Source organism: Ornithodoros turicata, chromosome 7, assembly GCF_037126465.1.
Source record: "Ornithodoros turicata isolate Travis chromosome 7, ASM3712646v1, whole genome shotgun sequence".
In the NCBI taxonomy this organism is placed as follows: Eukaryota; Metazoa; Arthropoda; class Arachnida; order Ixodida; family Argasidae; genus Ornithodoros; species Ornithodoros turicata.
In genome coordinates this window covers 33100058-33121987 of record NC_088207.1, presented here as the reverse complement: position 1 = coordinate 33121987, position 21930 = coordinate 33100058, and the positions used below count along the sequence as shown (strand labels likewise).

At 47.0% G+C, this 21930-nt stretch overlaps 3 protein-coding genes across 19 annotated transcripts in view; 2 read left to right on the top strand and 1 right to left on the bottom strand.

The window, feature by feature from the left end:
- LOC135400884 (protein kinase C-binding protein NELL2-like) overlaps positions 1 to 2897 on the top strand; it is a 118948-nt gene extending 116051 nt beyond the window's left edge. For 8 of the 9 annotated variants that reach the window (XM_064632866.1, XM_064632865.1, XM_064632870.1 and 5 more), the window contains one exon: positions 303 to 2897. In XM_064632866.1, the coding sequence (XP_064488936.1) occupies positions 303 to 650 (348 nt within the window). In that variant the 3' untranslated portion in view covers positions 651 to 2897. The remainder of the gene's footprint in view (positions 1 to 302) is intronic. The other variant, XM_064632869.1, reaches the window with a different exon arrangement.
- Positions 2898 to 6846: 3949 nt separating this feature from the next.
- Positions 6847 to 13784, bottom strand: LOC135399806 (uncharacterized). The gene is made up of 4 exons (XM_064631546.1): positions 13491 to 13784; positions 12622 to 12766; positions 8588 to 8769; positions 6847 to 7106 (listed from the first exon to the last, which is right to left on the bottom strand). The coding sequence occupies exons 1-4, from the start codon at positions 13627 to 13629 to the stop codon at positions 6907 to 6909; spliced, it is 666 nt and encodes a 221-aa protein (XP_064487616.1). The 5' UTR covers positions 13630 to 13784; the 3' UTR covers positions 6847 to 6906.
- A 2720-nt stretch (positions 13785 to 16504) lies between these two features.
- LOC135400880 (kielin/chordin-like protein) overlaps positions 16505 to 21930 on the top strand; it is a 167967-nt gene continuing 162541 nt past the window's right edge. For 8 of the 9 annotated variants that reach the window (XM_064632864.1, XM_064632862.1, XM_064632858.1 and 5 more), the window contains exon 1: positions 16505 to 16822. The gene's annotated coding sequence lies outside the window, so the exon portion shown is untranslated. Of the gene's footprint in view, positions 16905 to 21930 lie in introns of all 9 variants that reach the window. The other variant, XM_064632854.1, reaches the window with a different exon arrangement.

Here is a 21930-nt window from a genome sequence, read left to right as displayed (position 1 = left end):
TGCTTTGCTGCTGTCTTGTCAGGAAAGAGTAGATTACAACATATGCAGGTTGTTAAGAACGACAATGACCCGCCTGCATGAATTTATGTGGAACCAGCCATTATAATCGACTTTCTGCATTTTTTTTTCTAATTTCTTGCATGCGTCTTCGTCTGCACTCGCCTAAGGTCTATCAGGAGTATGTCTGTCAGACTTATCATCGAAGACCGTGCATTGAGTCTACATTCTGAGCATATGTCCCGCGTTCGGTAAAGTTGCCTTGTGGAGCGGCTGGTAACCATAACCATCTCCGATTATTTCAGAACGGACAGCTATGCTGCATGTACGCTACAGATTGCTTTGGTAATGCTAGTCTTGTGGCGGCACCTAGCCTCCTTCACAATCGAGTCGGACGCGGATCCCCAGGACTCGGCAAGCACAGCACGGATGTCGTCCAGAAACGGCAACAGGCATGGCACTCATTGGGCAACATCCCCAAGACAGAATATCAACGCAGGGCGATGGCGACGGCAGGACCTGCTTTTCTATTGCCACGCGTAGGACGCAGATGGCATACGGAACGAATGAGCCCTGCATTGACGACGTTCATGCCCACCAGGCCTAACAGAAGAGACGCTCGGCGATCGTCTAGAACACCAGGAGAACGCTGAACTGACATGGCTCCACGGTGACGTTCCTAGTCCTGATTGGGCATTATCCAATGGTCGTCGACTGAAATGGTGGTGTTTCTTGCCAAGATGTCGCAAGGCATGCCCGTGTCTTCGGGCCCCCCGGGACTCTACGCCTACTGTGTGGCTGTGCGACGACGGGTGAACGCTGTGAAATTTAGCAGTGGGCTGGAGAGTTCTCCCCTAGACGCTCCCTTTCAATTGTCCCGCCTGCAGATTCTTGGTGCCCCTTTACTGAGTTTCGCGCGCGCCACTGCCACGCCCCCCTTACACACGACGATTTGTATACGGACATAGAAGAAATTGACAGTCTGGATGTCTGATCTGTATGTACGTATGTGTGTGTATGTGCACAAACAGTCTGGCTACCTGCCTCTTGTTCGCGGCTTCAAGGGGAGCGGTATGCTTTGTCTCACAAGCTTTTATGTCAGAACCTGTACATATGTGAAATATTGGCGGTGTCCTTTTAGCCACCTCCCGCGTCTTGCATGTACTTAATTTATTTATCTGGTAACTTATACGATCCTCGTTTGTTTGTTTTTTAGAGTTTGTATACTTGAAATTTTGTCTTCTATATATATATAGGTTGTGCGTTAATGTCAATCTGCTTTTTCTTGCCCTTGTCTGGTTGCACGAGTTAAAAATGAAAAAAAAAGCTGTCAGAAATTTTCTAATCAAAACTAAAAGCCCTTCTTGCATATTTTCTCTGCAGTAGAGCATCTCACTATAGGTGGCTCTGTGTGTGTTTTCTGTGAGACCTCCGAAGGAAGACTCTGTAGACGAGTTGAACGCGAACCTTGCCCGGTAACTAACCTGTGAGTTACCTATGCATCGGACTCCTCAATGCATGGACGCAGCCTGGTCCTGCCTTTTGACCTACATGTAACGTTCTTTCCGCTCTATGCAGTCTGTATGAAATTGGCGTATCAGGAGTCCTCGGCACCCTTATACTTGCCGTACAACTTTTGGCAAGTTGCTAGTCACTTTCATTAGTCACGTAGAGCAGTCACCGCAGGGGAAAAGATAGAGCCAAACATTCCAGTCAAGTTCTCAGACCAGATACAAGATTTGCATTTTCCACAGCTCATTTTATTTAGTGAAAATGTTTCAGGCAGTGCCTGTATAGGTGTTATCCCTTGCCACCATAGATCTCAGGATTATGGTCTTACAACGCTAACGACATTCCATTCATGTAAAAATCAGACGTGTAAAACAAACAAACAAACAAACAAAAAATCTCTAACCCGGGTAATCTCGCCGAAACCAAATAAGTGTGCACCAGTGAATTGTTTGCACAAAACATAGCTTGGCAGAGCGTTCTAATCTGTGCACAGACGCCAAAGAACTATCAGCTTCGCTCGAAAAGGTTATCAAGGATACATACATATATATATATATACAAACACATATATAAATATATAGATAATTGTATATTTACTTCTCTAGCCGTACCTATAAAGAAGTGATTCCTTGATAGAACAGAGGCCTTAGATTTCAGGAAAATAACCGTTTGGAAGGAGGAAATGCGTTGGACGTGTGTACATAGATGTTTTCTAGTCTAATCAAAGAGGTTTCATGGGGATATCGCGTATGGGGGTATCAGTAAATCGTTGCCGAGGAGTGATAATCTGGAAGTTTTTTGGCGAACACTGCAAATATGAGATGTGGGCAATGTTTAGGCGATTTCAATCTATTGCTGTGTTCTCCTACATACGCTGTATACTAGGATACGCAGACAGCATGTCTAAATGCTTTCTTCTTTCTTTGACGTTGGCGTAGCTGCTCTGTGTGAGGCACGTCTGGAACGGTCTGTCACGTTCGTATTGTTTCCTGTTCATTTGTACAGCAGTAATACCTACCGGAAGGCGGCAAACGTTTTGAGCAGAAGTCATCTGGGTTCAGGTTGCTATTTGATTTGGGGTGAAAGACTTAAAGGTGCCCTGGTGTGGAAATTGCTTATGGATTAGCAGCTGAAAGGCAGTCGGGGGGGTCTACACCCTTTGTGGACATGTCACACTTTCTGCACTATGTTCATGCAGTTTTATGTCGGCTGTACTCTTACTCCATGTTTTAAATTTTAAGTCCATTTGCAGAGTTTATGAAAATGCAGTAAAAAGCACCCTGCAGGAGTGTAAAAGAAATTTCTGTACTGTAACGAATGGATCCTAGTCGTTTTCTTTCCTCCTGTGTATTTAAATAAAGTCCTAATTTAATTAAGTTGCTTACAAACAGATCTCGTCTCATATTTTGTGCGTCCTGACCAGACCTGAATACCATGCGGGATGGCAGACAACTACCATCATAATCATAAAAATCATAAAAAAAAGACGATTTACTGCGCGGACAAACAGTGCTTCATGATGCGGTCTTTTTACGTTCAACGAATGAGATGCCTACAAAGTCCCTAGTCCTAGGTCCCACACAAATAGGCTGACAGTCATCTTATACGTGTAAACCTACTCCCAATTATTATTAGGTACCACAACACACAAGTAACAATTATAAAAATCTGAACATATCTTTCAATCCTGACCCCACGACACATAAAAGCGACAAGCTTCATGAAGGGACAAGTTCTCAGATTCCTGAAAGAAACGTTTTTCCTAACTTGTCAGTGGTGCCGTGGCAAATATACTCCAGGAACCAGTGATGGGCACTACTTGAAATACAATGTACTCAGTACTACATTAAGTAAGTTTCTGAGTACTTGTACTTTGCTGTAAGTACAGTGCTGGACAAAAGTTTACGGAACACGCTCCAACGCATTCCTTCCTCACGGTGGGGTGACGCTAGCAGTGAATGGGACCGTACGAACTTGCAAACGGGTTACCTAGGCACATGTCTGAAAGTCCGTAAACTTTTGTCCAGCACTGCACATTTTCAGTTGACTAGTTTGTACTGTACTATTGTAAGTACTTTTGTCTAGAAGTTCTCCATCAAGTACTCAAGACCCGGCTGCAAATGAAAGGACAAAAAATGGAAAATATCAAGTAAGGTTTCTGTTAGAAGCAATATTTTTGAACAAGCGAGTGGATTGCTGTCCGGTATACTAAGATATACAACGATGATTAATTCGGGAAATGAAAATACTTTCCACCAGAACAGCTGGTTGCCTGAGCAGCTGTAAATAGAAATTATGACATTTGTTGTAGCTCGTATATTCAAGGGCAATAACTGGTGATCGCGAAAGGGCTCGCCGTTGTCGGTCTCACAGAGGTGGACAACGTCACGCATTGGCTTAGACTGGCGTTTAGCCAATCAAAGAGGCGAGATCATACCACGTGTGACAAAGCTTGGTTTCTGTTTTCGTTCGCTACCATATGCTATTTAGAGACTAACGTTGAAAACACGGAGGTTACAGGGGTTACGAATAACGTTCACACATAAGAACTTAGAAACGCAAAATGGTCGCTGGACAAGCGTGGACAGGCGAGGTGGTTGGTACAGATCCATCACAGTAAAGCAGCAGGAAGAAAACCCAGATAGAGCACACGAACAACTGCCCTGTAGTAGCAGTTGTTCGTGTGTGCTCTGTCTGGGTTTTCTACCTGCTGCTTTACTATAATGAACGGTGAAATATACGATGAAAGTGAAGGTCTGGACGTCAGGGCCTGTGTCATGGCGGCGAATCTGCTAGCGACTGGCAGTGTTGCCACACCTGTCGGAGGAAAGGTATGGATATCACTTGTTAAAAGGTATGGAGATTTCCGTAGAAATCTAGATTGCAGTAAAACGTACAATTTGCTTAATTAACATCGTTTTTAGGCCAGGATTTTGTGCGTTTCGTCTTGTGACATTTTCTATTTCGCTTTTTGCATCGAAACAACGGAAATATGTGATGGCAACTACGAGGGGAGTTCAAGCGAAACCGGGACTTTCTGTCCCCTGAGTGACTTCAGACTCAGTATGGCCACGATACACTTAGCCGCAGCAAAGCGTTTGAGTGGTGCAAACGGTTCCGAGACGGCCGTACATGGGTGCAGGACTATCCCGGCCGGGGCGGCTCAGAGCCCGGTGTCAGAGTTCCTGAGAAAATCCAGCTTGTGGAGCGCCTGATCCTCAAGGACCGGCGGATAACGTGTCTCGAACTGGCTCGAAAGACGGACCTTTCTCTGGGAACGTTGAACACTAGCATTTCCTCACCAAAGGAGTCCTCCTCCTAGAGGACAATGCACGCCCGCATACCGCGCATCTCACGACACGCACCTTACAGGAACTTGGCTGGGTGTGGCTGCCACATCCCCCTTACAGTCCAGACCTCGCCCCCAGCGATTTCCATCTCTTCGGGCCACTGAAGGCGTTCCTTGGAGGCCGCCACTTCAGCTGCGACGACGAAGTCAAGAATGCGGTCCGGGCTGCTACGCGCCGATAAGGATTTCTACGCTGCTGACATCCAAGCCCTCGTGAAACGCTGGGACAAGTGCATTAGTGCCAGCTGGAGATTACGTTGAAAAATAAAACTAATTTCTCGCCTGTAAGTTCATTTTACTTTTGCGAAAAATGAAAAGTCCCGGTTTGACTTGAACGACCCTCGTATTATTGGGGAGGTGCGTAGAATGGATTGGCTACCCGGGGTTCCAATCCTGATTCCGGCTGTACTGTTTGGAAAGAACCGAGCAACAAGCAGTCAGGCAAACCGCTCTGAATTAGAACACTACCGCCACCTGATTGTCGGTGTCATGGTCGGTACCAATGCGCCGGGGACTGCGTGAGATCTATTTGCTTCCAGTGTAAGAAAAGATTAAGCATCATCATCAGACAAATCAATACATAGGCGACCTAACCATGATGCTACGTCGTGTAATCAAGTGCGAACACCCTCCGTGCCACGAGTGATACAAAACATCAAAGATATGCTGACAGCCATATACTGACACACCACGAAGCAAACATTAAGTTAAAAATTCGTTGTACTTTTTTTTTGTTGTTGTTGTTATTGTTCTCCCGAGAGTGGAGCACCGTGAATCGGGCTTCTCGTCACAACTTTTTTAACGCTTGTCCGAAGACCTGACAACATAGCGTAAACGCAGGCTGGCTGGTGCATGAAATCCATGAAACACGCCTGAGTATGGTAATGATCTTTGTGTATGTTCGTGTATTTTGTGTACCGCATTCTCAGGCTTATTTCATCATGGAGTCAAAAAATCTGTAGATTTCAGAAATAATCTGTAGATCTGTAGATGGTGCCGGAAATCGGTAGATCTCCATACAAATCTGTAGATATGGCAACACTGCTGTGGAGCTCCCCAATAAGTGACGTCAGAGCGGTTTATAAATAGCAATAGAGAGAGTCTGGCCATTCTTTGATATTTTGCCTTTCGGAGACTGGGTGCTCGCGGCGACGTCACAGCAGTCATCACTCCTCCGTTTGCTCAGAATGCAAGCCGTGTCGCTGCGATCTGAGTGGAGTTCAAGAGGTATATCTGGCTCCAGCGGCCTTTGCGCCGATCCGGGTGGTTTGCTAGAACACCTACGCTCTGCAACTATCTGTTAAAATTCAACGCCCACAATATATCTCAAGGAAGTGATTAGTGTCGTGCTGTAACTTTCACCAAGGGTTCTGGAGCAGCTGTCTGCACTAGTGCGGAATCTCCTGATTTTCTCTTTCTCTTCTTATATACATCCTCTCCTCTCTGGTGCAAGGGTATAATCGTCACTCATAACCACGGAAACAGAAAGAAAAGGCGGGGAAGCGACATAATTGTTCGCTCGAATTTTGTCCAGTTTGGCTAGTACAGGTCCCGCCAACCTTAATAATAACACTGGAACAAAATGGGTCTCACTTCTGAGCGCGATAAAAGCCGCCCTGGAGGCACTGGGGGAATGTTAAGTGAACAAAATCCTTGCATGAAACTAACACAATAATTTTGTTCAATTAAGATTTACGCATGGCCCCAAGGGTTGCTGTAGTCGCGCTCGGGAACGAGACCCTTTTTTTTTTTCAGTGTTGTTCTTAAGGTTGACGGGAGCTGTACCTAGGGACCTCTCGTCGTACCGGCACAGCGAATGAGCACTCGTTGAGGTTTTCTGCCAATATCAACAAAAGGCAAACGTAATGGAATTAGCAGCCTAACTGTCGTAAGCGGTGAATCTGCCCAGGCAGCACATGGTGGCCTAGTATAGTATGGCCTAGGCAGCCATATTGGCCTATAGCGCTCTGTAAAGATTCCAGGTCACAAAACGGAAACAAATTGTTTTAATGCATTGATTTAAGAAAACTGATTTGTTCCTGTGCAACTTAGTCTATTATTTCCTCAGTTGACTCAGCGTCTCCAAACTCAAACTCGTGTAACGTCCTCAGCATCTGCATTTTCGCCATAGTCCTCTCCTTGGGAGAGAGCCTTTTCAGATGCGGTGCCAGGCTAAGGCAGAACAGTTCTTCGGGGTCTGTTCTTTGGAACTCTCTGAGGTACTCCATAACAGCATAGTCGACCGTAGCTGAAAAGCAAAACAAACCGTCACAACAACAAGAACTTTTTTTCATCATCAAAGAAAGTTTCATCGCAAGAGGCGATACTCTACCACATTGCTCTCCCATTATAGCGCCATCTAGATCAGTACGACGAGAACTCCGTTGGAGCCTGGTTATTCAAAATGGGACAACGAGAACGCACCTCAGTCAACTGAAAATAACATCTATTGCTGGCGCATCACAGGAGGACATGCGAGCGGTATCAGGCAAGCCGGCGTATCTGTCACCATACTTTGTTTATTTGTTTGACACAATTCCCTGATTGCCGTGCATCAAACTTAATTACACACGTGCCTCGTTTAGGCCTTGTTGTATTGTTGACTGCCTCCCTCGTGTTGCTCAGACCTGTGAGGCCCACATGAGAGGACACGGAGCAGCACAGTCTGAGCTACACCGTATGCACGCACAGCATATACTGCACGTACCATGCAGGGTGCGGTGCCAATGCCGGCATGCACGTCTTCTCCGCATGTCTGCACATAGAAAAACAACCGTTCTTTGAGAGTTCTTCGTAGTGTAAGAACTTTTCTGTTTCCTATCTTCGAGAACTAAAGAATCGCTAATGGAATGGCGCCCTGCTCTTGAAGAACCTTTTAAGGTTATTTCTCGAACGGTTATTTTTCTGTCTTAGTATTGAACCTGAGTCTCCTATCAAGCAGGAAGAACACCTCGGGGAGCGAAGGATTGCCCAGAAAGGCACCCTGGGATATCCTTCGTGCAGGACAAAGTAGGACACCTTTCAAAAAATGCCGTAACATTACGACTGCCGGATGATCGAAGCGCGAAAACTGGCCTGTAGCTGTGGGCAAAAGTATAATACATCGCCCATGGACTACACTGAGAAGGCCGTGCCTTATGTTTCCGACTCCACAACCGAATCTATAATTACAATTCTTCAAATGGCTTCTAATGTTCCAATACCTCGCCGATGCAAAGTGAGAGCTCTATATGGTACCCGCAAAACCTCTCTTCTCAGGTACATTGCATTAACAACCAATGACTGTCTCACCTGGAGTGACTGACTGACTGTCCGCATTTGTCGAAAATGCTAACGTCTTCAGTGGTGTCCAGGTTAGACTCCACTGGCAGTGCTCTGTTCAGACCGTGCTTTCGTCACATTAACGGTGCTGATGTTGGTTAGGCTATATTGTCATGTCAGCTAATTGCTCCCCGTTCTAGGATGAAGCCACACTAATGGAACGCATTTTGAATAAAACCAAACTTTGTTGCATATTAGGTCACAAAACGAGAAATCATCTGTGTTTGCCACCGCTCTATCTGCCTAACAACTGTAGAAATTGGGCTCCTGAACTAACACATGATTCACATCAAATTCCTCTGGATACCTGCACGAGCATCTCCATAATTCGCAGCACCGCTTTACTCGACAATGCAGCGACTGTCTATGCAAACACTGCACTTGCACAAGAGAATCCACAATACTTACTGGAGTCACACGCAGAACGACCATCAACCAAGAGCTGTTTTTCCACCGACTGCATTTCCTGCTGTACATCCTGTGTGGCCACAACACTGCCATAGATGGACTCCGCGCTTCCCTCGTCTGACTGTGGATCTTCTGCCTCCATTTTGACGTTCGCCTTCAAAGCCCTTACTCGGGCCAATCGCCTGTTGCAATACAGTCGTCTGCTGTAGTCAAGCCGCAAAGAGATCACACATGTCTTGCAAACTCAGAGATAGCCCGCTCTTGAGGGATGTGATCGTATACTTGTGTCGGAAATGGTAGCGAATTTGGTACTTTAACACGTTTCTGCGTTACTTTGCGTGAAGTATAACTCAGTATGGACATCACAATGCACTGGTATCCATGCGATTTGAAATTCCCGCGCGAAGTGGGGGACAGGGGGGGGGGTTAGTATGCGTCCTGGGCAGACTTCAGCCTAACCTACTAAAAGTCGAGATATGATTAACATAGCTACTCCAGTGTACAGCGGCACTTCATCTTGAAACGAATTCAACATATCGGTAGAGCTGAGCGCGGGTATACCCGCGGGTACCCGCAGTTACCGGCACATCGTCACGATTTGCGGGTAGGAATTCGCGATCGCTGCGGGTAGCGGGTAAAATGCGGGTGTACCCGCAATGCGACCTCGGGTAATGCGGGTATACCCGCATTACCCTCACTCCATGGCCAACTAAGTTATCCCTCTCTGTCACACGCGAGCTTAGCAGTGCCCTATGTCGTTGGCCTTGTAAATCCATGTGCCAGACTGCAGCAGGCAAGTGCTGGAGTGCGAGTTCGATTATTAATGCAGACATATATCCTCTCTGTTGAATTGCAGTTTTATTGGCATACGATTGAATCCGTCCGAGACACGTAGCCAACACTCAAAATTTCCATTGTTTTAAAATAAAAACAGCGGTAAAGTGGACGAGGAACACTTCCCCTGCGGGTCCCAATGCGGGTATGCGGGTATACAGACAGCACTGCGGGTGCGGGTCGTCCAAATAAAATTCTTGCGGGTGCGGGTCACACGCGCGGGTACTGCGCGGGTGCGGGTCCACGTTTGCTTACCCGGACTCACCTCTACATATAGGCAAACGTTCTTTATTTACGATTTTACAGTTTGGGCGCCGTAAGACACGGTAGTGGTGTTTTGGAAAACAATTTGTCGTCGCTTGTCATGGTGTGCCTCCCAGACAGAACACTATCCCCTGCGGATGTCCGAAATAGATCCTAACGTCCATGTCTTGAAATGAATGTCAGGTGGACATCCCTCGGAGCTACATGAATGGACATCCCTAACCGTACATCCGCAGGATGTACCGTAACGGACGTTTGAAGAATTGTCCAAATAGGAACCCTGACGGGATGTTACGTGGAGCATTATCGTAGGAGAGAGAGAAACAAGGCACGGCGCATCGCGGCGTGAGTTTGACTTTCGATGAACAAACTAAACGCCTTACACCAAAAAGAGCAAGAAACATAAATGTTGCATCATAATGAGTTAATGCGCCAAGCAGTTCTTCAGTCCATTGTTATTGGTATGCGCAATCACGTTAAACTTAAACACCCCACCTTTTAGTTTGACTTGCATGCAAACTGGACTCTCGAATTTTCGGAAGCTCACGAGACAAGCAATATATACAGTCGACCCCCGTTTATCCGGACTTTGCCGTTCCCGGCGAAATCGTCCGGATACCGGGGCATCCGGATAAATGAAACGACTGAATAGAAACGTCCTACCGAGCAAGGTTTAATTAAAACACAGAAATCTCGTCAATGACAGCTGTTACATAGTAGTGTAGGCACTCGATTCCTGCAAACTTTTGCTAATTGCATAGAGTTGAACCACGCTGTTGCGCTGCTCAAAGAATGTCAGTGCGGAGGCAAAGTGTCAATGTCGGAGCCTTGTTTCTCACTGGCGTCATCGGCACCGTCTTGCTGCACATCATCGGAGGCAACAGCAGCAATCACACTGTCATCAGTCATAGCTGCGCACGCGTCATCATCCTTATCAACGTCAACGTGGTCAGAAACCGCAGCATCGTCTACGGCAGTCACAGTGAGCCTCTGCATCAGGGGTCGCAGCTCACCTAGGGGAATGTCTTCATCGGCCAACGGGCCGTAAGCAGCAGGCCCTCGGGTTGGAGTTTTCCCCCCTAGAACCGGACAGTTACCCAAGATATCTCCAAATGACTCGACTGGTCAACGTGACCCAACGCACACAAATAGAAAAGGGGGTCATCGTGCACGGTTGTCTCCCCTACGGAGGAATGTAGGTCCCTAACGTGTGACGGGAATAACCCCAACACTGCGAAAAGGGTGACAAAGCGGGGTCAGTGTCTCCTCTTACTCACGGTAGTCCGGATAACTGAAGCTGGATTACAAGTATTTTCGACTTTCGTTCCCTGGAATTCTTGTCCGAGTCCGGAAGCTGAAGTCCGGATAAACGAGAACAAAATACATGGAGGAAAATCCGTTCCCGTGCCTTTTGTCCGGATACCGCGGGATCCGGATAAATGAAGTCCGGATAAACGGGGGTCGACTGTAGTATCTGTTTTCGCTTTGGAAAGGTATGCACTGCCTTTCTAAGTGATCTTCATGGTTCTAAGAGATTGTACATGTACGTCTTTATTTTTGGTTTTTAAAACTTCGTGCTCATTGTCCGTAACGGGAATACGAGAAACAAACGAAAAGGAGCAACGATGCAGTGGCCGAACCCGAAACAAAATGTCGAAGAAAAAAAAAAAGAAACACGCCTACGGGCCTAGTAAGAATCTGTCCTCTTATGCGGCAACTCAATAAAGCAGTATGAATAATAATGAGGAAATGCAGGGCACTGAGCATGTACGCAAGTAAGTCCGTGCAGCGTCCGGGTATCTCCGTGTAACTTCCTGCGAGGACAAACGACGGATATTTGTGGGAAGTCCAAATCGGTGCCACCCGGAGATATGGGGGACGTCCGTCGGAAAAATGTCTGTCTCCCAGGGAGATCCGAATTTCCCGGAAAGGATATCCCCAGGAACACCATGGGAAGTTTTGTTCCGTTTGGGTATGTGTCTCTGTATCGTTCTAGGTACATAGGTGAATGGTACAGTATAATTATTTTTGAGCGTCCGTCACGCAGACCGGACCCCACGCGCCACTGCTTCTGCCGATCTGCACCACGTGCGCACCAGACTCGCAAAAGTACCAACCCACGAGATGTACAATTTTAATCGCAATGATCTGCTAGCTTATTTTGCAGTAAGCGTAAATGGACGACATTCGCCATCGCTGAATTGCCTGTTGATTCTCTCTGTTAGAGCTTTCCATTGCATCACTTCAACTTTGGAGACGTGTATCGCATCGGGAACCTTTACTGTAGTCTTATGTAGCTAATTTGTAATGCTGAAATACACTGTTACCTACATATAATATGGCTTAACTAGCAGCATTACATAGTAGGCTTAACTAGCAGCATTACATAGTATGTCGTACAATGGGTCGTACATCGACGTACAAAGGGGTAAACTATAGCGATATGGTAAGGCTAGTGTGAAGCAAAAGCCCCGGTTCGGGAGTTGCCGATATTTCGAACAGGGTCTTCTCGGTCCCGTAAAAGGGCAGTGCCCGTTCGAAATATCGGGAGCCGTCGATATTTCAAACAGGGTCTTCTGGGTCCCATAAAAGGGCAGTCCCTGTTTGAAATTTCGGTAGCTCCCGACCCGATGTTTTTGCTTCAGTCAGCACGTCGTACAGCTTCTCTACGCTGCTAATTGCTTTGCGGACACCTTTCATAGCCCCTGGCTACCTGGACTCAGTAAGCGAGCTTTGCGGCAGACTCTGGTAGCGAAAGCTAAGGAACGCCTGTCTCTACATGCCTCGCCTAGAACGTAACACTTGAGAATCGTCATGCCGTAGCAAACAGTAATAACTAACGCTCATTTATATCGGGGACATTACTTTCAGCTTCAAATTTCAGTCACTGAATAGCCTCCAAGACAGTCTCCAAGGTAGGGCGTTGCTATACGTACGTCCTGGGCCGGAGGAAGTCATCAAGAAATGAGAGTTCTCTGTCCAAGACGTTCCATTGTCCCTTGTTGACTCCGTTTCTTTGCCTTTTCTTCCTCTTAAGGTAAGTGTCACGAATAGTTCTCCACCTCGTCTGGCACTCTTCAACTGCATTGGAATGGGTGGTCATCGAGAGACCAGAGGTGTAGAGAATGTCTTCACGAAAGACTTTGCACTTTAAGGCAAGGCGAAACGTTATCTAAAAATGAATAGTTATTAAGCAGTTGTGCAACACAGAGCCAGTTGCAATATGTTGGTCGTAATAACAGTGAACAATATGGCTGCACCATGTATAATATCGAACGTAGTGTAACATGTCAAGTGGCCATTAAAAAAAAAATCTATTCCTCGGCGCTGCAAATGGGCTAGAAGACCACAATAAGTTTCGATCGTATCAGCTACGTTGGAATACGTATATGAACTCATGCAAGAAAAAAAAAGAGGAAACTTCACAAGGTTCAGTACTGCATGGCCTCAGGGTCTTAACCTGACCTTCATTATAGGACACCTCTCGTCCTGAAGTTTCCAGAGTATTCCACATTTTTTTATTCGACTACCTCGCTCAGAAACCCAAAATAAAATTCGTTAGATCCTGAGTAGACGCGCAAAGTCAAATGCGGGGATGCCAGGATATCTCCCCGTAGCCCTGTGCACACGTGCACATCCCGCTATAGCCTAACCAACAGCAAAATCACCGACACTACAAAGTCAATGTAGACGTCCCGAGCGTTCAGCACATATCCAAATAAAAGCACGTTGCATTTCAGTTCATGCACTCCGTCGTGACCGCTAACAGGACGCGCGCCGTAGCCTAACCATAGAAGCCTCTTACCTGTCACGGCGAGGGATTCGGCGATTTGGGTCCAAGCAGCTTCTCTGAAGCTCGCTTCCTTGTGCAGCTTGGAGTGCTGGTCCCATAGCTGTTTGTGCTTTTTCACTTCTTGGACGAGCTTCTCGTTAAAAGAGGCCATCACCAGTTCCTCGACAACGTAGACGAGCTAAAGCGTGAAGGCGTTCCGTGGGACAACGGAAGAATAGACCATCGCGCGTATTGACGGATATTTCGTTTTCTGACAACCAGCGCGTGCTGGCTCAAAACCTTCTGGCTTCTGCGCGAGCCAGTGTGCGTACGTGCTGTCGTCTGTACGGCTGAAAATAGTTGGCCAACGAAGGTCACGGAGCTTTCTTTGAAGTGCCGTTCTGACGGCCACGGAAGTTAATATAGTTTTACGGGAAACGCCACTGAATGTAATTCCCGCTTCTTTTTAAATGGTTCGCGACGCCTCTGCGTCGTCCGTTTTTGCTCACAAGGTCTTCACTAAAGTCAGAGAACCTCATTTAGGTTCATTCGAGTTCATTACAAACTTCGTTATAAAACCCGCACAGCAGCTCGCATTCATCCACGTATCTGTTTCGTAGAGTCGTCTAGATGACTTCATTGGGGATATCAATGCAACAATTTTATAGGCAAAATTATGATATGATTTACGAGGACGCCTGTGTATACGTCTGGATGGGGTGATCCTGTACACAGAGTGGATTACAACAGATCAACCCCGGCCTTACTCACACGTCTATAGTACGGGCCCTGCACTATTCGAGTCCTGCGGAACAGTGCAGCACTTGCAATAGTCCAGGACCATAGCGCACAATAGCGCAGGACTTACAATTTCTGCAGTTTGGCTTTCGGTTGCCGCTTCCGTCGACCTTCCTTCGCACCGATCTTCACTTCCTGTTCACAACCGTAGCATAGCGGCATAGCATAGCGTCGACGGTGGACTATCACGATGGGCCTACAGTCCTACTTGGAGACTTGGGCCCTGGAATTCGGCTGTCCCTCACACCGGTCCTTCTTGTTGCTCCTTGTCGTCGGTTGCCCGTCGTTTCATCCAGTCACGGCACTTGGTCCTTCGTGGCTATTACTTTGGTACCCCGGACGTCAGCGCAGGTGGGAGACGAGTATGGCATCTATTCAATCAGTTGAAGCCGGATATTGGACGTTCGGGTGCCACCGTTATGGATCATCCACTTCGTCGCTTTGCACGTTCAACTTAATTCAACTTCACGTTCAAGTTGGGCTAGCGAAACGAGCGACCTTCATCGACACTTTGTTGTGGTTGCAATCACTGTTCCTCGTTATGCATGCTCGTTGAGGCTACCGTGCTTGTTACGAGCATCCCGCGTTGTGACGTCACCGCAGTGAGCGGACAGCTCGTGCTGGTGGTGGCGTGATATTGCTCAGCGGTCAGCTGGTGGTGGTGGTGGTGGTGAAAGGGCTCGCCATTGTCGGCCTCACAGAGGTGGGCAACGTCACGACTGACGCCATGGGGGAATGTGCGTCCTGGTACTTAAAACTTCAGACTGGGCCTGTTGGTAAGGCATGGCAGAATAAAAGCGCTAAAAAGACGAGGACACGGACACACAGTTAGCGCACTAACACTGTGTGTCCGTGTCCTCGTCTTTTTAGCGCTTTTATTCTGCCGTGCGTCCTGGGCCGACTTCTAAGGGAACTGTGCCGACATATATCTGAAAGTCCCGTCTGAGGAAAACCCAGGAAAAACCCCAGGCAGCACAGCGGCACCTGGACTCGAATCCGGGTACCTCTCAGTCTCGATGTGACAGCGGTCGGCAGCAATAATAATGCCAGTACCACGACCAATAGGGTCCATTCCTATGTCCCTCCTTTGTTTTGATAGCTCACAAACCTGTCGTTATTGTAAGCTACACTAAGCTAAGAAAGAAGGACTAATCGTTACATTGTTGCGTTATAGCAACCATTAGTCCCTAAACTAAAATCGGGTCTAAATGTCTAAATGTGGGGTCCAAAGTCCGGGACTAAACGTACCGGAGTTTATGCGATGTTTATGGACTATTTGCACATTTCATTTAGCACATGGTCGGTTGGTTTGGTGGCGTGCTATTACCGAGCGATTTGCCTGCCAGCTTGTTGCTCGGGGGATATCATGCGTCCTGGGACAACTTCACAGGGAACTGTACCGACATTTGCCTATCAGCGTCTGAGGAAAAGCTCAGTACAGGGGAAACATCAAGGCAGCATTGCCGTTCCCGAGATTCGAACCCTGCATGGTAGCCTCTCAATCTCGACGTCGAAGGCGGCCATCTTATAGCCACTAAGGCGCGGGAATATACGTCTACCCGAGAAACGTCATCATGACGTTGGTAGACAGACTGAAACCAAAACAAATCGGAAGGGGAGGGCTGGGTTCCACGAATGGGCACTCGTTCGTTGCCTCCTATTGAAAGAAAAGTAGAACCGAAAGTAGCGTCCCCTTCAGAGACCATCGTAATCCCGTCAAGACCGTGGCTTTCGGGCGCGACCTTGTTCGCCCCCTACCTTCGAGCGTAGTTCAACTCTACCAAATTGGTGACGCTGTCGAACAGTATGACGTCATTTGTCTACAAACAGGGATAGGTCTATTGGTTTTCAAAGAGATGTCTATGAAAAGAGGAAGAAAAAAAGCGCAGGAAGCGCTTTCCTGCGTATGGTTGCGCGATTACAGAAACGAATATGATTTGACTTGCGTGTTCTTGGGATAGCCGTTACGAAAACAGGAAATAGAACACAGCATTTTATGTGATTGAATCACTAGACATTACGTTTATGCATCATATTTTGACGGAACGTCCACACCACCATAATATTTCTTTGCTGCAGTGCATTTCTGCAAGGGTGAAAAGACAATTGAAGTGAAATATCGCATTGCACGTAACACAGAAAGATGTTTTACGTGAGATAACTTGCCAATGGGGAGAGAGGGAACGCACCGCTCAAAACTGCGCATTTGATACATTCGAAACTGCGCCTGCGAAGTGTCGTTGGTGGTCGTTATCTGAGTTTGCGTGTCATGTTGTGAATTACCGGTTCGCTCGCTGTGAAAAGCGATGTTCTGGAGCCAGAACAGTTCGTGGGCACCTGACGGCGTGTGGAACTGTTGTGCCAAGTGTTGTGCGAACCTACCAGTATAGTCGTGTGTTCTTGAGGATTTTGACTGGTCACACTGATGAGCGCGAGTGTTGGAGCGATGCTTCGAGTCACCTTCGAGCTTGTGGAAACGTGCGCCGTGTTCGTGTGACGACAACTCTCGACGTATACATTCGCTCGGCACAGCCTCTGGCAACAGTAATGGTCCAAGGAGGTCTCCCGTGAGTAAGAATTTGACCTGCGTCACTCGGACGAGCGGATTTCCTGTGTCATCGGCTGTGACATGCTTACACAAAGTGTTAGGTTAGTTGCTGCTGCAGCGTGTGGGGTGCAAATGGGCTTGATTCTGTTTTCTGTATCCAATATCCCACTCGATGTGTAGGAAAACAGGAACGTTACTAACAGCTTCCTAGAGCTTTTAGGAACCGATAGTATCGTAGAAAGGCAACGGAAAGCGACCATCGACTTTCGACAAATGAAGGTTGCAGAAATGGCGTCTTCAGGACACTTTTTTGGGCGGAACATTTTAGAAGCTGTGCGCCATCCCGCCGAAACGTCGTCGCTCGGGACAGGAGTGCTCCTGCGTAATCGGCCATTGCAGGCTTGCGCTGCTCTACGCGTGCTTACAAAACGGATGACGGTGAGCGCGATAGTGATCGATGACCCCTGATAACTGTTCTAAAAAACCTGTCGGGACCTTTCGAGTCGTATAGCACTATATTCTCAGAGTAAGGCCGGTTTCACACGACCTTTTCACACGACCGTTTGTCGTCCGAGTGCTTCAGAAACAAAACCTAAGGGCATTCGATCCCCATAGGTTCCAATGGGTCCGTTTTGACTCCGTTAAAAACACGGTCGCGAAAAACGTTCGTGTGAAACCGGCCTAAACCAGACTTGGTGAGGAAGTATTTTAGAAATTTGGCAATCTACGTCGGTGGAAAGCAAACATGCACCCTGAACGATTACGTATGCGACGCCATCAACCCTGTTAGGTACCCATTAGGTACCCTGCAGCGTTGTACTAACTGAATCCACGCCGAGTACCGCGTAGAAAACTGCGCACGCAAATGAATGATCTTCACGACTTTTGCAAGAGACACAAGGACAAGCTGCCGTGGATGACATATGCTTAGCCAGGAAGGCACTTTGGATCTCTACAACGGACATGTAAATGTGTTCTTGTCGTTACTAGGGACTGTTCTACGAGTGCGCGGAGCTACCCTACGTATACCTGTTACAGTCGACGAGGTCATATTCATTCATGGAATTAATAGACCTGCCAGCGCCTATGTGCATGAGTAGGTTACTAAAGCGTATTTCGGATTCACCTAGCTCCTCCTGGAAGATAACTTTTCACTGGATAACTGGAAGAACTTTTAATTGAATGAGTGCAAGACTAGACATCACCCTGCTATTCCTCACTTGCGTCTCTTAAGACGTGATTCAACGAAAATGCCTCGCGGATTCTCGCTGAGGCTGTTTTCGTACCCATTTTTTGTAGACGTTGACACCTGAGATATGGAACCAAAGAACTGTTTTATAAACCCAACTCGAGGAATTAATGGGAAATGAAGAAGAAAAAAGGCTCTAATAGAGATCGCGTCATTGTTTTTCGGCCCGCTGTCGCTGCAAATGGTAAAATGCTGATGACCTAAGTTTACCGCGAACCACCGTCAAATGACTGAAGCCGGCGCACTGTGACCCAGAGTTACCCGGCGGAGTTTTCCAGTGTTCATAACATATAAAAGTCTCTGAAATGAGTGAATGAAACGATTTGGGACGACATGGGGTCGTGCGTGCTTTTTACTGTTCCGGAGGACGTTTAAAAACCGATCGCGAAACGTTGTGGCTAGTTCTGGCTACGGCGGTTCAGATTAGACTTGGGTCGGATTCGTAGCGAAACTACAATCCGCTAAGAGCTAACTTCGGAGCACACTGTGTGCAGGCAAGTTTTACTTAGACCCAGACTTGGGGGCGTTATTTTTATGCTGACGACTGCGAGTCAACATATGGCTTCCGCCGGCGTTTGACGCGCCGTATAGGGAGAAATAGACGGCAAAATGCGACTTTGACCCATCTGGTAAAATCCGGTAAAACGAATGGAAATACCATGGCAAATGGCCGCCGTGTTTTGCATGACCTGTAGGTGGCGCATCTAAACTCCAACATGGCTGGCGTAGCCAGGTTGTCGCTTAGTTTCGATTTTGAGATTTCTGAACTGCAATGTTGATTCTCGATGCGTTGAAGGCGAACGAGTATCAAACACTGCTCATATACTTCTGGCAGGCGTGACCGAGTTGTCCAAAGAGAAGGCTATAGTTGTCGCGTATTATTTGCGAAGTTCCGGCGTGTTTGATCAACCACACTTCGTGAAGGTGAATTTCACGTTTACCGGTTGCGAGGCCGAAATAGCAAGCAGCGAGTGTCCGGCGCTGCAGGAATGTCAGAGACATGCAAGCACACGAGAGCTGTGCTGGATATATGCTCTCTAACAGATAAGATCTTCAAAGCGTGTTGCGCGTGTACGAATGTAGTTTAAAATTTACAGGGTAATGTTGCAACACCCGTGTGTCACTAGTGCGCATATTTTTGGACAACCTTAACGAGACGCCGCATTATTTCTGCATTCTTTCCCAAGTGATTTGACGCGCTGATTCAAATGCACAGTTACAAAACTGACTTGGTATGAGTTTTCGCGCTATCCCTTGCGCTCTCTTGCACATAATGGCTACTCAAGTTTGAAAAACTTGTTCTGTTTTCCCTAGACAAGGTTTTGCTTCCCTTCCTGACGTGAGCTGCACAGAAGTGTGCTTTAGAAAAAAAAACAAAAAAAAAACGTTTATCAGATATGTACGCAGTAATGCTCCAAGAGCTCTGCCACACACACATGCTGATGTAACAGGTTTGCCGATTTTCAGTCGCTCAATCCATCTCTTTCGAGCAACGTCCAAGTGGGCGGCATTCCATGTGTGGAAAGAAGAAAACGCGGAAAGACAAACTGGCTGTCCCCTCGGCGCGCAGAGTCGCATTGTGGCACAGAAGAAAAGTCGTTTGGTTTAGCAAGCCGGTCGTTGTCTGCACTGTTTCCTTCATCCATGATTTGAACAGCAAAATACAGGTGCAGCCCAGCGACCCAGCGAAATGCAACAACTTCTCCGCAAGTGAACGCTGGGTTGACAGTGTGGACCTGGCTCAGCTAGTTCAGTGTTTCACCGCTGTGCGGCGTCCATTTGGCAGAAAACGGCGGCGCCTGGCGGGGTGCTCTGGCACTGGCATTTGTGTCACGCGCGTGTGCTTCCCCAGGTGGCGCGCATGAGCAGTGACCAAGAGAGGAACTGAGGAACTGATGTTCTGAGGCTGGAACAACATAGAAGGGATAGATACAAACAAAGCCTCAAATTGCCTAAGAAATCAACGATGAGCCACGGTAGAGCCCTGGACCGGTAATCCAGAAAATGTGGGTTCGATCCCTACAGCTGGCTAACCTGAGCAGTCACCGTTCACATTTGCGCCAAGCGCCGAGGTAACCGCAGAAATTATAAATGTTCGTTGTGTTTGTTTCGTTGCAGGACGTAACAAAAAAAAAAAAAAAAAAAGGAGGGAACAGAACTCGCATTTTACCAATCGACTGGTATTACTGCTCGTTCTTTCCGTGCCGTTGGTGCGCGGCGCGGTCAACTTTGGTGTTGAACATGAAAGAACTGATGTTCTGAGGCTGGAACAACATAGAAGGGACAAATACATACAAAGCCTCAATTTGCCTAAGAAATTAACGATGAAAGATGAAAGTCACTGAAAAGGTTAGCCAGTTGTAGGACTCGAACCCACATCCTCTGGATTTTCTTCTGGCTTTCTCGAAACTCCCACACATACCCAAATGTTTGGCGACACCACCTGCCTTTATTTCCTGTGCACCCCATGCATGTTATTTATTCAGCTTTTCACTCATGCCTGCAATGATACATAAAGGTGCTACAACCATCATCTACATGATCCCACGTACCCCTCCCATTTTTGCACATCCCCCGTTCTTGTAATTTTGTATAAGCCACTGTGTACTGGTGTTGTAGTAAACGATTTCGGAGCCATAAAGCCACCAAACATAAATGCAAGCACAAAAAAGCACAGATTGATGCGCTGATACTACCCACCTTGGCTGTACGGTCCTGATACGTGCTTTTCTTTGTCAATTCTTTCGTGGGTACAAACGACTAGAAGGGAAAGCTGACTGAACAGCGAGTGGTAACGCCGCAGTACGCTACATTTTCACGCATTAGTTAGAGCTTAACGTGCTACACTGCTGCACAGCACCATTACAAAATCCGATGGAATCTGCAGTCACTACTATGCAGGGACATAGGAAGGCATGACTACATAGACTTAGGTAGACTCTCCTAACTGTTGCATGTGTGGATCTGTGCAGTACGCAGAACATATCGTCCAGTTGAACATAGAAGTAAAATGAAAGCGAGCTGGTAACATGTCCCTGAGCTTCGGGGATGGACAAAAGACGAAATACAATAACGAACAGCACATGGCAATGCTCAAACCAGAAATGAAACAACAACAACAACTTTATTTTCGGCCTTGGAGAGTGGGGAGTTTCATCGCAACAGGCGATACTCTACCCCAGTGCTTGGTGGAATGGGGGGAATAAAATAACGATGTCCGATAAAGTATATAAAGTCCGATAAAGTAATAATAACGATAAAGTAACGATGTAATATAACAGGTACAGATATATAACATGACGACATCAGGTAGGGGAAAGGGAACTTCAGAGACTGCGTAGTGGCGTTCCCTTCCCCTACCTGGCGTCTTTATGGTATATATACAGGGTGTTTCACCTAAAGTGATAAAAAATTCTAACTGGCGACATACTCGTCGGAGGATTGTGGGACTTCGGCAATTACCTTCTGCAAACTTTTGCCACCATTGAGGAAGGCTTTGGACAATTTTTAATCGCGGGAAATCATTTTTTTAAATTGAACATTGAAAATTGCAAAGCAAACGACACTCTCTCTCTCTTTTTTTTTTTTTTTACAGAAATATGGAGTCCTTCACGGATAACCGCAGACTCAACAAAAACTTTGTACAGTATCACAACAGAAATTGTCGCAAAAAAAAAGTAAGAATTACGCTTTAGCCCCCGCTGCTTGATTTTCGCAAAGAAGGGGGTCTGTCCGAGAAGAAGGAGGTTTCGTCTAGAGGAGGAAGTGTCCCCGCCTTCGTTTGTTTTGCCTTCATTTGTTCCGGACGACATCACAGTTGCCAATACCATGCAGTCCTGTCGACAACGTCATCAGCATCGGCAACACCTCCGGACAAC

Bases quoted from the DNA above. Each gene is read 5' to 3' on its own strand.
- LOC135399806 (XM_064631546.1), bottom strand. From the start codon at position 13,629: ATGGCCTCTTTTAACGAGAAGCTCGTCCAAGAAGTGAAAAAGCACAAA. The intron at 8,770-12,621 runs GTACGTATAGCA...GTATTGCAACAG, and splicing joins GACTTCCTCCGGCCCAGGAC to GCGATTGGCCCGAGTAAGGG. The intron at 7,107-8,587 runs GTAAGTATTGTG...TTTGCTTTTCAG, and splicing joins TCGTTCTGCGTGTGACTCCA to CTACGGTCGACTATGCTGTT.